This window comes from Bos grunniens, chromosome 20 (genome assembly GCF_055505025.1).
Source record: "Bos grunniens cultivar Pamir isolate PY7600 chromosome 20, Bosgru_T2T1.0, whole genome shotgun sequence".
Lineage (NCBI taxonomy): Eukaryota > Metazoa > Chordata > Mammalia > Artiodactyla > Bovidae > Bos > Bos grunniens.
This window is the reverse complement of record NC_141184.1, coordinates 41,350,656-41,366,007: the sequence shown is the minus strand read 5'-3', so window position 1 is coordinate 41,366,007 and position 15,352 is coordinate 41,350,656. Positions and strand designations below refer to the sequence as shown.

The following is a 15,352-nucleotide window of genomic DNA, read 5'->3' as shown; positions in this document are numbered from 1 at the left end:
CAGTCCCCTATGGATGTTTGCAATGGCACCCCACTCCAGTACTCTTGCCTGGAAAATCCCATGGACAGAGGAGCCTGGTGGGCTGCAGTCCCTGGGGTCATGAAGAGTCGGACACTTACTGAGCGACTTCACTTTCACTTTTCACTTTCACTTTTCACCTTCATGCATTGGAGAAGGAAATGGCAGCCCATTCCGGTGTTCTTGCCTGGAGAATCCCAGGGACAGGGGAGCCTGGTGGGCTGCCATCTATGGGGTCGCATGGAGTCGGACACGACTGAAGAGACTTAGCAGCAGCAGCAGCATGGATGTTTGCATGTTTATAAAACCCATAGTGTTCTGCACTGGTTACTTACTACAGAAGATTTATACCATAGTCAGTGTCCTGATTAAGACACAAAATTTACCCTGACTGATCCATATGAACAAAATAACTAGTTGCAGAGGTATATGTGGGCTTTCCCAGGTGATTCAATAATAAAGAATCCACCTGCCAACACAGGAAACACAGGAGATGCGTGTTTGATCCCTGAGTTGGGAAGATCCCCTGAAAGAGGAAATGGTAACCCACTTCAGTATTCCTGCCTGAATACCCATGGGATTCCCTAAAATCCCATGGCAGAGGACCTGGCCGGCTACAGTCCATGGGGTCATAAAGAGTCAGACACGACTAACACTTTCACACATTCACTCTTTTTTTTTTCATATTTTAATGTGAGGGACACAAGGTAGCAGATAGAATAGGGAACTCTTATTGGGAAGTAACTAAAATGATGCACTAGAAAGCACAAAATATACATCCAGGAGTTTGAGGACAGAAGGTAAGGAAATTGAGTTGGGTTTAGCTAGTGGAAAGGACCCAGCCAAAACCTCCAGAGAGCAGGAGACACTGTAAGGGATTGTGCCAGGGCCATAAAACAGCCAAAGATGGAGTCTGGCTCTCTCATTAAGTCAGAGAATAGAGGTTAGGGTTTCCTTTGGCTCTTCTTTTAAGGAGTAAAACAACCAGAAAGCAATTTCAGGGGCTCTTCTTTCTCTTTTCATTCTCTTCATTTGCTGTCTGAGTCCTAAAATAACCCTGTTTTGTCCATCAGTAAAAAAGTGCCTAAAGTCATTCATTCATCCAATCATTCATTCATGCTCTTCACAAGGTAAGCTGCTCTGTCTAATTTATTGGCAAAATCCTGCAACATGTAGGATGTGTGCCATCTAGCCGGCAAACAATAGGTATCAATAAACATTAGTTGAATAAAAACCAATTCATGAAAGAATGAAGAAATGAAGATACTATAAATGTCTGTTGTTACAAAACACTGCAACTTTAAAGAAAACACTATGACCTGCCAACTGATTCACAAACATAGATGACTGCAATCAGAATGGTTAAGATTTTGGTCTAGGATACAGGACTAAGAAACCTAGAGAGCTTGAAGTGGAAAGAGGCATGGTTCGACAAAGGGACAGCTGAGAACACAGAAAACAAACAGAACTTTGCAGAGACTTCACAGCTTTGTCAAAGGAAGGTTCTGTTTACCATCAGCTGGGAGGAGACAGACAGCAGCTTGGTGGAAATACGTTGTTGTATTTGCTGCCAAGCTGCAGAGTTCAATTTCCAGGAATTTTTGGAGGTTTAGTATATGACTTAAACATCCTTATACAGAATATTTTTTCCTTCTAAAGATCCTTTTTACCATCTTGGCCATTTTTTTCTTCTCAATAAGAGATCAATAAGTCTATTTGAAAGCTGCTGCTGCTGCTAAATTGCTTCAATCGCTTCTGACTCTGTGCGACCCCATAGACGGCAGCTCAAGCTAGGGAATAGAATATCTACCTTAGTTTCAAACTTTGAAAAAAATTGTTTAAGCCAATACCTATGCTTTAAAATATCATACTACTTTCTGGAAATTTAATATTAGAATACAGAAAGCAAAATCAAATTATAAATCTACTTTTCTAGAAGATGCCAAAATATTTTGGAAGATAACTTATAAATTTAGATTTTATATTTTAAAATATCCTTGAATATTCTAGAAATACATATCTACATTGCTTCCCAATTGTGTTCATTTCACAGACTTAGATAAAGTAGCCCCCTTTGCCTATATTTTTATATATATATATATATATAGCTATATATATATATCAATATTTATTTGACTAAACAACAGGTATTCTTTAATTTAATACTAAACTATTTTATTATTTTTCTCTGGCTAATCTATTATAACACAGAAATACTGGCTTTTCATAAGTAAAGCCTCCTAGTCCTTCTTATCACTTCCTTGCTGGCATCTCAGAAATTAGAGTGATGAGTGGTCAATGATAAGCAGAAGAACAGAGAGGAGGAAAGAGAAATAGACAAAACAGGTGTTACCAAAAAAATTAGGACAACAGCCCGTAACCTAGCACCTGAGTTCTAAACTCTGTTCTACCACTAAGTGACTTGGGCATCAATGTTCATTCACCTATAAAACGAGTATCAGAGTCAAACATTGCTAAGAGTCCCACTGGCTCTGCAGTACTATATGACTTTTCATGAGGTAAGACCTCTTTTCCTTTCACCTGAAACTCCTAGTTAAAAACAAATAACATATCACTATTTTATCTGTCCCCAATATCATGACTATTAACATCATCTCTAGCTGCAACCTAGGAGATCACAAGCCCCATAATACCTTAAAACTGGCATCTTCTGTATCCAAAAGAAAAAATGGGCTGGAGCACATACTCATAAGGGCTGCACGGCAGACTTTAGAAATGAGGCCTGCACATGTCTACTCTGTAAAACAGCCTTTCTGACTTTTGACCTGCCTTAGTATTATTTGAAGCAGCTTACTGACATTGCCAATAACATCACACATAATAGAACACACATCTTGTAAGTGAACCACAGATAGTGCCAGGCAACATAAAGAATTCAGGAAATACACACTTAAAATGTAAACTGTGTCAACAGAATAGCTACTGAAGGATCTGGAAGCAAATACACAAGCTGCTTCTCTGAGGTTAAGTAACCACATTTTAGGATTCCTCAATGGCTGCTGCCATAGTCTTGCTTTTAAAAGCCTCCATAATTTCTCAAGACATCATGTTTAACAAAAGGACACATCTATTTCCCCCAATAAAGATTTAGTTTAACATTACTGGATATTTTTAGGGCACAGAAATAAAGCATGCCTTCCAGAGGTTGGAAAAAAGAGAAAAACAGGCTTTTAGAATTAGTTGGTACCACTATTCTGAAGCTTGTACTGTCCTTTTCAATCCTTGCAGAGAAACAATTAATAAAGGAATCCATTAAGACCTGATTATTGCTGCTAAAAAAGGAAGGTAGAATTTCAGTCCTTTGAAGTAACTGAGAATGATTCAGGCCTCATTACAGAGATATAATCTACATTCATACATTTATGTTAGTGATTCAAATCTGTTGGGAGAGATTGAATTCCGTTAAATAGTGCATCTTTCCTGTGGAACTTTTCTCAGGCTTTCTCCAGCTAACCTAAGAGGTGACCTAACAATGCAAAGCAGTGGAGTATTTAGGGATTCGACTGTGCTATAAAAGAAAGGCTGTACAGAAAAGAGAAAGAAGAATGAGATATAATCTAAAAAGCTATGTCAGCTTTTCCTTTGGGCTGTTTCCTAAATGCTCTTCCTGTCATCACGATGTACAGAAGAGCTGTGAAAGGGCTTCTAGAACTTTTAAACACTGCACCTGCTGCAACCAGATTTTAATATGGAGTTTTCAAGATGTGTTTTTCCCATTTAAGACAGAATAAAAACACAAAGTTCTAGCTTAAAGGTTTGAACAGCTTCTTCTCCTGGATAAGAAAGTTGATAGATGTCTGTATGTGTGCTGCCTGTGTGAAAGAGACAGAGAGAGAGAGAGATAGAGACTATTTTGAGATTGGAGGTGGGAGGAGGGGGAAGATGTCTATTGTCAGTTTTAAAAAAAAAATTAAAGGCTCTTAAGCTGGCACCAATATTGTTGATGTCCAGTGTAGAGAAACCTCAAAATAATAACTTCCTGTGTTTTGTAACTTTTCATGGCAGGATCTTTATTGTATGGTTTCATCAAACATGACTTTTAAAAAAGTGTAGTTTTAATTAGTTGTGCATTCAAACATTTGGATTCTGGTGAATAACTGGACTGAAACTCTAGTTCCTTAGCAACTCTAGGCTTTTTTTTTTCAGGCATTTTTTTCAGCTCAGGTATAAAACTGTGAACTAGAAAATTGAAATTAGTACCATGAGCTTATTTTTTAAATATCCAGGCTTTAATGAAAGAAACAGACCTGTTTGACACAGGCTCTTTATTTGCTTAACTCCCTAATTAAGAGCTATAGAAATCAGAGCTAATTATATTAAATATGAAAATCTACTGTGTCTACCACATTGTTAAAGTCTTCTAAATAAGCATTGTAGTGTTTTTTTTAATAATGCAATTAAAATCCTGATTCTAGTATTAAAATGTTCTGTTTCAAAGACCCTGAATGCACAGGAAAATAGACGAGCATGTGTGTAAAGTCATTTATCAGTCACCAAACAATGATTTGCAATATTCCTAAATCCCATTTCCAAAGCTAGATTTTTTTTCTTTGCATTTTCTCCTGTTCAATGTAGACTGAGACCAAATACACGTTGTAGGGGCTGTGGTTTGTAGTATATACACAAGCTCGCCTGATTAATCCTCTCCAAATTATAGTTACAGAAGTCAAACTCCCAAGTTCATCTTGAAGTGATTCTCCCTCTTAAAATAACTGCCTAAAAATTAGGTTGAACCGTATGAAATTGCCACTTTTGAAGGTCAAAAACCATAAAATATTGGCAATTTCATGTGTCCAACTGCCTCACATAAATACTTTATATGATTTATCTTCAGTGGCTCCTCCCAGTCAAGCTTTCCCTAGTTTAGAGTCGTTCTTGAAGAGAATCTCCAGAAATTCTCACTCAGATTTGAAAGGATTATCACAGTATCTCCTTCTTTGTGCCTCTTAATCCTTGGCAAAGGCTTCCTAGTCTGGGACTTGATTCCGTCTGTACCTGAGACATGAGCAAGTCTGTCAGCGATGAAGGAGTTGCGGTGGTGAGTGTGAAAAAAAAGAGGGTGACTGGCGGTGCAGTTATATTGTAAAATAGAGCCTTTTAAACATTAAAATTGAAGCCAGAAAAAAAAAAAAATACCCCTTCATGGCAAAGTGCAAAGGAAATTGCCTACCAAAACAGAATATTCTGCCAAATCGTAAGGTTAAATCTTCGCAGTCTCAATAAAGGCGAATTCGCTTTGAAGTGCACGCGTTATTCTGTAAATGACCCTTGTGAGCAATTAGAAATCGGTCATTTCGGTTCCTGATTTCATTTGCGCTGAGAGGGGAGACTTTTAAGGGTGGTGATAAATCTCCCTGAGCTTAAAAGGCAGAGAGGGCCAAAGTGTGAACTTTTTACTTCAGCAACGGAAGCGAGAAATCAGAGTTTCATTAAAGCAAGAGACCTCCTTGGAAGCTGGCAGAAGAGGAGGAAAGGAAGCTAATTATGTCTTCCTTTTCTCTGCTTGTCCCACCAGTTTATAATCTGCTGCTTTAAAAGGTTTATCCTCAGCATCTTCTGCTTTCTCCCTCAACCCTCCCCTCCTGGGAGCGAGGGGAAAAAAAAAAAAGTCAGCCAAGCACCAGGCTCCAGGTGGCTCTCAAGTACTTCACTGCCAAAAGAAAAAAAAAAAAAAAAATCGTACGCTGGAAAACAAGTGAGAAAGGGGCTCCCCAGAGGGGACTGGTTCAGACTGGAAGGCAGCAACATTCGGAAAGCGCGAGGATACAGCTCGCACCGGTCTCCCGCGCGCCGAGCACAGGGACGCTTTCGCTGCAATTAGCCCGAGCTGGAGGCGCTGGCGGAGGCTGCAGGCTGCAGCGGCCCCGGGGGCCGGGCAGGGTCCCGCAGCCCCCGAGCTCCGGGCAAAGGCATCACGCTCCCTTCTCCCGGCTCCCCTGCTCTCCCCCGCTCTCCCAGCCCCTTCCCCCTCCCTCTTCTTGGCGTTCCCAGCAGCCGAGGGTTTCAGATGTCCCACCGCCGTTTGACCCCCTCCCTCCTACCCCCCCGCCACCCCCCCACCTCCGCTTCTCCACCCCTGCAAATGAGGTTTGACCAGCGGAGGCAGAGCCCACCTCTGGCTTAGAATCACTGACATTTAGACTCCAGGCTTCAACCTGTTTACAAGCGGGCTTTCCAAAGGAAGGGGGGTGCGGGGGGGAGGGAAAGAGGGCCAAACAAAACACCAACCGCCATCCCCCCCGCCACCCCAAACAAGAAGTGACTTTCTGGAGGCTTCAAATCAACAGGCACCACCAAAAAGAGAAAGCAACACGGGGAAGAAAACAACGGCTACCCGGGCAGCCGCCTCCGGTTCTGACAACTCCGAGGGAAGCACTTTCAGAGCTGGCTAGAGAACGAGGGCTGGTGCGGAGAGGGACTAGACGCTGCCAACCGCACCGGGGCGCAGATAGCTCCCCCAGCCTCCCACCCCAACCCTTTTGGGTTTTGTTCACCGTGCTGTCATCTGTTTTTCAGACTTTTTTTTTTTCCCCTGAATTTAACATGGTGAAGAAAGGAGTGAAGAAGAGAACAAAGTAAACTCTTGGGGGAGTGAGGAGCGAGGGGGAGCGAGGGTGACCCACACCACCACCGCCACCACCAGCTCCTGCTACTGCGGCCACCCACGTCCACATTCACCAGGAGACCCAGGGGCGCGCGCGGCAGCGGATCCGAGAAAGGAGCGAGGAGAGGCAGCCGGCCCTTCCGCGGAGTTATGGATGTTGGTGCTTTCACTTCTGGCCAGATCCGAGCCCAGAGGGAGCTAACCAGTGGCCGCCACCTCCAGCTGTCTCCTTGCCTCGCACCAGGTCTTACCCTTCCAGTATGTTCCTTCTGATGAGACAATTTCCAGTGCCGAGAGTTTCAGTACAATGTGGAAATGGATTCTGACACATTGTGCCTCAGCCTTTCCCCACCTGTCCGGCTGCTGCTGCTGCTTCTTGTTGCTGTTCTTGGTGTCTTCCGTCCCTGTCACCTGCCAAGCCCTCGATCAGGACATGGTGTCACCAGGGGCCACCAACTCCTCTTCTTCTTCCTCGTCCTCGTCCTCCTCGTCCGTCTCCTTGCCTTCCAGTGCGGGGAGGCATGTGCGGAGCTACAATCACCTCCAAGGAGATGTCCGCTGGAGAAAGCTATTCTCTTTCACCAAGTACTTTCTCAAGATTGAGAACGGGAAGGTCAGCGGTACCAAGAAGGAGAACTGCCCGTACAGTAAGTAACAAATGCGCGTTCCCCTCCTTCCAGTTATCCACCCCCACCCCACAAGGGGGGTAAAATCTGTTCCAGATGTGGCCAGCTAAATATTTACGTCCCCAACTCCTGTAAAATGATTAAGTGGAATACTTTCACACTAAATCACCCCCCCCCCGCCCGCCCCGTGTATACATTGTGCTGCCGCACCCCCTCCCCGCGGCGCGCTCCCTCAACACCCCCCACTCCGTTTGCCACCCCATCTGCCCTGTCTCCTTGGCTTGCCCCTCGCGGGACCACGCAGGGCGCCCAAGAGTTCCCTCAGTGCATAGATGCCCCTCTCTGTCTCCATCGTCCTTCCCCACCTCACCCCAAGGTCTCCTTTCCCTCCCTTCTGGAAATGGCTCAAGTAAACACATTTTGTTCTTTTCGCTGGCAATCTTATTAAGAGTTTCAGGACAGTTTCCTCAAGCTGAAAATAATTATCCGCTGTCAATTGTAGGGACTTTATGGGAACTTTAAGAGAGAAAAGTCAAATTCACTGTCTCCCCACCCCCATCTCTTTACCCCACCACCACTGTAGATAGGAGGAAAACATTTTTCTGGTTTTGATTTTTTGTTGTTGTCGTTGGTCCCTCTTGTTGGTTTGAGTGATTGCAGTCCATGAAGTTAGCTTTTCAGGCACCACCGCTGCTATTTGTCTTCTGCCTGCCTTCTCTCTTGGTAACATGATGCTCATGTCTGCATTGTCAATAGCATATGCGCTGCTTTGTGGTGTCCTGTTGTACTCGTTTCTTCTGAAACCTCTCATATTGCAGAGGCATAGTACTACAGTGCTATAAACATCTGGGACTGGAGTCACACAGACCTCACACAAATTTCATTGTCATTCTTTTATTTTCAAAGTAAAAGTCATAAGTCTGTTTCCATGGTTATAGTTTATCCCACAGGATGAGGTTTCCTCCTCAGTACGAAGTATGCCCCCATCCTTTGATTTCTTGCCTTTTTCCTTTCTCCTTCCCTCTTTCTTTCCTTCCTTAGCTGTTTCTCCTCTTTCTTTCTTGCAGGGATGTGGGCTGGGTAGGGGGAGAGAGAACTAGAAGAGGAGGGGTGGACATTGTGTCTCTTCTTGAATCAGTCCAGCAAAGCCAGATTACACTGTTGGCTTCCTTTCCTGCTTACTTTCAAGTGGTGAGACTTATTCATCCTCTATTGATTGCAATTTGAAAGGATCGGGAGGCTGTGTAATGGCACACTGAAGACAGTAGACAATGACTTTAAACATCTTTAATGACCATTTAGCATTATCTCCATGGTGCTTCCAAGTCACCTTTTCAAGGGACTTTTTTTGTGTCAATTGTTTGGGAATTCCAAGCATATATTAATATTTGCTAGCTAACTTAAAAAGAGAGTCATAGATTTCAGATTCCTTAGCCCAGAAAGTATCTGGTATTAATGGGAAAGACAGTTAACCAGAACTTAGCATTATCTTTTTAAAATAAAGATTTATAAGAATTAAGATTTATTTTTCTTATTTGGGGACTCACATTCAAAACTAACTTGTGTTCCTCCTCAGCTGCTACTTCCATGTACTAAAATTAGCAATATGTTTACAAGTAATAAAAATATTTGTATAGGTGTTTTAAAGTATTCCATCTTATGTTTATCACCAGAGATGAACCTGTATTCCTCTACCTATCTATATTTTTCCTGCTCTTATTAATTAGAAATAACTGAAATTAAGTCAGTTATGATGACTGTTTTTGCTATAATTTAGTATATGAATTTATTAGATATGATATATAGTTGTTAGGTTATTGATTTAAATTTTTAATATTTTTATTCACTTCTAAAACAAAATAGTTATGGTACCATCCAGGTAGTATGATGGGGAAGAAGTGGTCCAACACTTACTGACGAGTGAGCTGGGACAGGGACTGAAATTTTTCTTTATATTTTTACTTCATGGAAATAACTCAAAAGAAATATAATATAATTTCAAAGTGTTATCCTTGAGCAAATTTTTTTTACAAATCACAATGTTATTGCTGTATTTTAAGTGTATTTATAATGTCATGTAAAGACCAATTATAGTAGTTTATTTATGTGTCTTAAATTACTATTTTCTAAAATAATGTACACTGTGTAATTAACCGTTTAGTAAGATGGTTTCCAGGGTACACATTAAAATATATTTTTACAGTAAGAATTATCTGCAAAGAGAAAAGTATATGATTTTTATCACATAAAAACAAGTGGAAATTTTTCACCCTGTCTAAAGTACACTAATACGTCTTCCATATGACAAATTATAACTGATAGTCCTTTTTAAAATTCTAATATCTTATATAGTAATGCAATCCTAATCAATGGTTGAAATGAAGGGAGGTGGAGCCTGCTCTGTTAATAGCAAGCCATAAATAATTTAGGCTTTCCAAAAACATCTGTATCAAGACATAACAAGTGAATAGTAAAGGTTGAAAAAGCTTTAATTTCACATGTGGCTGGGTAATCAGAATGCTGCTACAATTTCCAGCTGGACTGATTCAGCTGAACTACATGGTATCATTAAGATATTGTCTAAATGTTGCATAATTACATGAGAACAAACTTTGCCATGCCTACAGGGTAATCAGCCAGCCAGCCCACCAAATGGTAGCCTGTTAAATATTAGGGTATCTAACCTCTGATGTTCCTTGTCCAAAACCGCATTTCAGTAACATTTTCCTAAACAAGTTATTAATTATTCTCAATGTACAAAGCTGTTCTTTTAAGGTTTGCTTATTTGAAGCTTATTATTATTTGAAGCTTAATTTTCTTTGTTACTTTTGACCCTAGTATTATTGCTGCTAAAATACAGTAACAGCTTATCTCAGAGGCTACATGTTTGTGATGTCCTGAGTAATTAAATGACTGTTTCACTGGCTTTCTGCCAGCAAAATGCTAACAAAAGAGAAGTAAGGAAATCACCCATTAGCACTGCAAAATCATTTTTAGCTTCTACTTCCAAAGTTGGCTCCCAGAAATTGGATGGTTCTAAAAATATTACGTATGCTAGAGAAACTCTTCTCCGTTTCAAGTGACTATTATAATTTTTTAGTGGTGGGGTAATTTTTGTTTGCTCCTTTGCCATTATGTGAGAGTAGAATAAAGGGAGCAGTGATGAATTATGTTTCTCCTGCTAGAAGTCTGAGAAAGCCTGAATAATTTAGAATAGCTGTGGTGTATCTGTCACTAGATATGCTCAGGCTCATTTAGGTTTGTTTTATCATTCTTTACATCTAGAGCTTTGCCCTTGAAACATTACCACTCAGCTCCAGTTCTGGCCTACTAGAAAGGCTGGATACAGCTGTTAAGTGCCCTTGCAACTGGGACTGGCGGTCTTATTTCTGAATGTCAGTAAAACAGCTGTGGGCTACTCCCATGATTGTCACTTATAGACAAGGGGATTCTAGTGAAAAGAAAATGCATCCCTAAACTTGAGAGAGTCGAAGATAGATATTTTCAAAATGGAAAGCCGTACCGCTAATTAGTATTTTCAGGAAAGGAGTATGGGAAATATTAGAGAAATCAGTGTGCACTGAGTATGCAGACTGTGCCCTGTTTCTTAAATATATACATCATTTGACACTCATAATCATTCTATGATTTAGATAAATCCACATCTTTCAAATATGAAAACTAACCCTCAAGAAAAGTAAATTGCCCAAGGCCATTCAACTGGAAATTGACAGAGCCAGATTCAAGCCAAAGTTGATTTGGTTTTATCATGACATTCCTTCTACCTCTCTACTACTGGCAACTTTGATGTCAATATTTCAGACGCCATAGGAAACTCTAAAAAACGAATTATCCAAATCCTTCATTGCTTCTTACTGTGTACACCAGTTTTTCATCAGAAGGAAATGGAAAGAGAAGTAAATGACAGTGGAGCAGAATGAATTATGTTAAAGTTATCATTGCAGGTGGCAACATGGTATCAGACAATGTTAGTGCACTCTCTGTGTGAAATACCGCTTTTGATATTGTGTTTGAGAATATAATTGCTTAGGGCACACAGTATACACATACATCCATCTCACAGAAGGCATTAGAAATACTTGACTAAGAAAAATCCATGAATATCATTAAATACAGCTGAGGACCAAATGTTTCATGGTTTCCACATGTAATAAAACAATTTGATTGTAAATACAAGTGTGAAATTGGGCTGTTGAAGAAACTTCTGATGTATGACTCTAAAAGGAGCAAATCTTAGAGACCTAAAGTTTTAAAATGACTCTGCAAATCAAAAGGTACTTAATTGCATAGGAATGATAGATTATTGCCCTGTACTCAGTCAAGGTTTATGTTATGACTTTTTAACCAGGATTAGAGCTTATTTTGTAGGCTTCCCTGGTGGCTCAAACAGTTAAGAATCCACCTGCAATGCGGGAGACCTGGGTTCGATCTCTGGCTTGGAAAGATCCCCTGGAGAAGGGCATGGCAACCCACTCCAGTGTTCTTGCTTATTTTAGGAAGAAGTTAAATAAGCTAAGGATATCATTTTTGAGGAAAATAAGGACTTGACTATTATCTCCTAATAAATATGTAGCAGTTTTCTGGGAAGAAAATGTACACAGTTTATGATTTCCACTGATAACTTGTTTAAGTTGTAGTTTTTTTCTAGAATTTGGTTGCGTAATTTACAACTGGCGGCATTTAATCATGAGGATTGAGGATTTATGAAGGTGGAAGGCACTATTTAATGTTTACATGACACTGTCCTGTTACCTTTACTGCATTCCTACCATATGGACCCTCCACTTTGATGGATTTATCATAAGCCCATTAAAAATGCACAATTACAGAGAGTTTCCCCTTTATAAACCTGATTTATAACCATCTACTAGAAGAAACTCAAGAGAACAGTTGGCAGAAATCACATGCTAATCATGGAGTATGAGAATTTAGAGACCTCAATCTCTAGGTTTTTGGGTAGTTTAGTAATCTAGTACCAAAAAGTATGTATCATTCTTTAAAAATAAGTCTTTTCAATGTATTGTTTAAGCACAGAACTTAAAAGAAGAATTGTGTTTTATACAATGAAGGAAACCCCACTGCATGCATTTTTCTTCTACATTTTTTACTACTCAATTTAGAGAGAAAAGCCTCAATCCAGGTAATTTCTTCATTTTTTAATAAATTTATGGTAGAACCTGAATGGGCATTTTAAATTCCTATACAATTACCTTAATGTTCCGAGGCAAACCCCATTTATTATTCAAATGTCTGACTTTCCGCAAGCCAAAATGTTGGAAAAAAGTTGACGGCTCATTTGAAATGGAGCGAATATTCCTCACGTTTATGAGCTGTGTATGAATATCTCCATCTCTCCTAAGCCTTAAATGTCTGTATGCTTATCCAAAATTGAGTACAAATGATATTTCTTTATTATGCTTCAGAAGGAAGAGTCATACATGTGTATTAGTTCAAAGTGATTTTAATCTATCTTAACATTAATTCTGTGAACTTTGCAATGAAGAGTAATTCAGATGACATTTTTAGTATTACTGTTCCAACATTTGTCAGGATTAATACTTGATGTTTGCTTAATGTAAGTAAAATATTAGCATTTCCCTCACAGAAATTAAAGTTCTCTTTTAATTTTCCAGTAAAATTGGGCATACAATTTATGTTACTGTAATTTTAACACAGTTTTATTACAATCTAGAAAAGTAATGAACCTCATTTTGTCTTAAGTTGTTTTATGCAGAAGTATCTTAATTTTTCATGTATATTGCAAAGTATTAAGATCATTTACATTTGCCATTTTAAAACTGGTATTTGTTGCTTGGTTTTGCATACCAAAAGCACTTGCTTTTCTTAATCCGCACTCTTTTTTTTGTCAGTGCTTATTACTTCTACCTGTGCTAGTCAGTCAGTTGGTAACCTAGAAATGTGCCTTTAAAATCAGTGTAAGAATATATCAGCATCTTGGGAAGCCACCAGTGACACTCTGATACCCAATTAATAAACAAAAAGTGTCGATGTTTTACAGAATTAGTTTAAAACCAAGTACTGATTTAGTCAGATTTTGCACAAATAGAATGTTCCAGGATATCTAAAAGGGAGCCAAGTCACCCACAAAATAATGGCTTTAAAGGTCCCCTTCCTTTTAAATCAGGTCAGTGGTGTTCTTTTCTTTGAACGCTAAGTTCTAATTGGAACAATAAATCAAAGACGACACTCAGAGTAGATTCCCATGTAAGGTGGACAACTGGACAGTGACTTTTTACTGCTGCCAACACGTGCATCCAATTACCATTTGATAGATTCATGGTGCTGGCAGTAAAGCATTGCCTCATTTTATAATTCACCTAATAATTCTTCAACCTAGACCTGTCTACCTTTACCTATATCTAATCTGTCACTATGTGTGTTATCATTAATGAGGAATTTTCAAATGTTTAGCATGCTTCCTACAATGAAGGATGACATTAAGATATTAATGAATTATTTAACTAACCATAATAGATGAGGTAAAGTATTGATTAAGTCAGTATATCTCCAACTTCAAGTAACTGTCAACTAAATATAACCTAATAATTTCGCTACATCTTAATTGTGAATAGTGTGGGCTAACTGGAACTTAATTCTAAATAGCAAAATTTAAGAACTTTAAAAAGAAATTCTAATTAAATAATTATAATGGCAAACTTAAGAATTTTTTAACAGGTATTTTTCTATATTCATTATTATTTTCTTTCAATAACCTTATGTTAACATGTTTTCTAATCAACATATATTAATATGTTAATAAATGTATGTTAGTTCATCCTTAACTTTTTTTTCAGGCAACTGCCCTTATTTGAGGATAACTTGACATTTTCATAGAGTCTACAATTCAAGGCCCATCAACTGCTTTCTAATGTTTCTATATTGAGGCAGTTATATATCTGAAATGTCAGTATTGTGAATCCTTGATACATTATCACCCTTTTACTACTTCACTATTTTCTCCTCCTTCTTTTGCTTTCTTTTTTTTCCCCCTTTCCCTGGTTTCTAAACCTGTTATATTTCACTGAAGCAAGGGAAAGTCATCCATCGTCATTCCTTAGCATCCTGGTTATGTTTAGAGCCAGTAGCCTAGTCATTTTGGGATGTATAGCATCCAAAACATGTAGTTTCTATTCTATGCATAAAAGTCTTCAGCAATGCAGATTCCACATACTCTAGCAGGTGCCTCTCCTCACTGAATCTCCAGTAAATTCTCCATTATCCCAGCACTCAGGCCAGTTTCTTATAGCTTTGCCATTAGTGAAGTGAGCAAACCACTTCTGAGAATGGATGGTAATTGTCTGGTTACTAAGTCATCAATCTGCATTTTCCCTTCAGGTTAAATATTCTGTTCCAGTAACTCTCCCTACATGTTCATTTTACCTGTCTTCTAAAAATTGTTTTAGTATATGCAGGCAACCCACTCCAGTGTTCTTGCCTGGAGAATCCCAGGGACGGGGGAACCTGGTGGGCTGCCATCTACGGGGTCGCACAGAGTCAGACACGACTGAAGCGACTTAGCAGCAGCAGCAGCAGCAATAACATTTACTAAATACTTTGTCAATTTTGTGAACTTTTTCCTTTTGTCTGGACTCCTATAAGAGAGAGTAAAGATGATTTAGGAAATCAAATATTACTTATATTTTAATCATCATTTACTTCAAAAAGTTGAATGCTATTTTGGAGGTCTTTGTGCGTATGCATGTGTGCTAAATCGCTTCAGTAGTGTCTGACTCTGTGACCCTATTAACCATAGCCTGCCAGGCTCCTCTTTTCTACAGATTCTCCAGGCAAGAATACTGTAATGGGTTGCCATGCTCTCCCTCCAGGAGATCTTTGCGACCCAGGGATTGAACCTGCATCTCTTACACCTCCTGCATTGACAAATCAGTTCGTTATCATTAGCATCATCTGGAAAGCCCCTTGGGGATGTCTTTAATATTTCCAAATTCCAGAATTTTACTTAAATTATAAGCTCCTCTGTATAACCCTGCCAATTGTAGCTCTCTAAAATGAAACCCATGTTCTCATTTTAATACTGGTT

At 39.4% G+C, this 15,352-nt stretch overlaps 1 protein-coding gene across 1 annotated transcript in view; it reads left to right on the top strand.

Moving 5' to 3' along the window:
* The first annotated feature begins 6,283 nt into the window (after nt 1-6,283).
* The window catches only part of FGF10 (fibroblast growth factor 10), a 96,796-nt gene continuing 87,727 nt past the window's right edge, over nt 6,284-15,352 (top strand). The window contains exon 1 of the mRNA XM_086362548.1: nt 6,284-7,290. Within this exon, the coding sequence (XP_086218674.1) occupies nt 6,951-7,290 (340 nt within the window). The 5' untranslated portion in view covers nt 6,284-6,950. The remainder of the gene's footprint in view (nt 7,291-15,352) is intronic.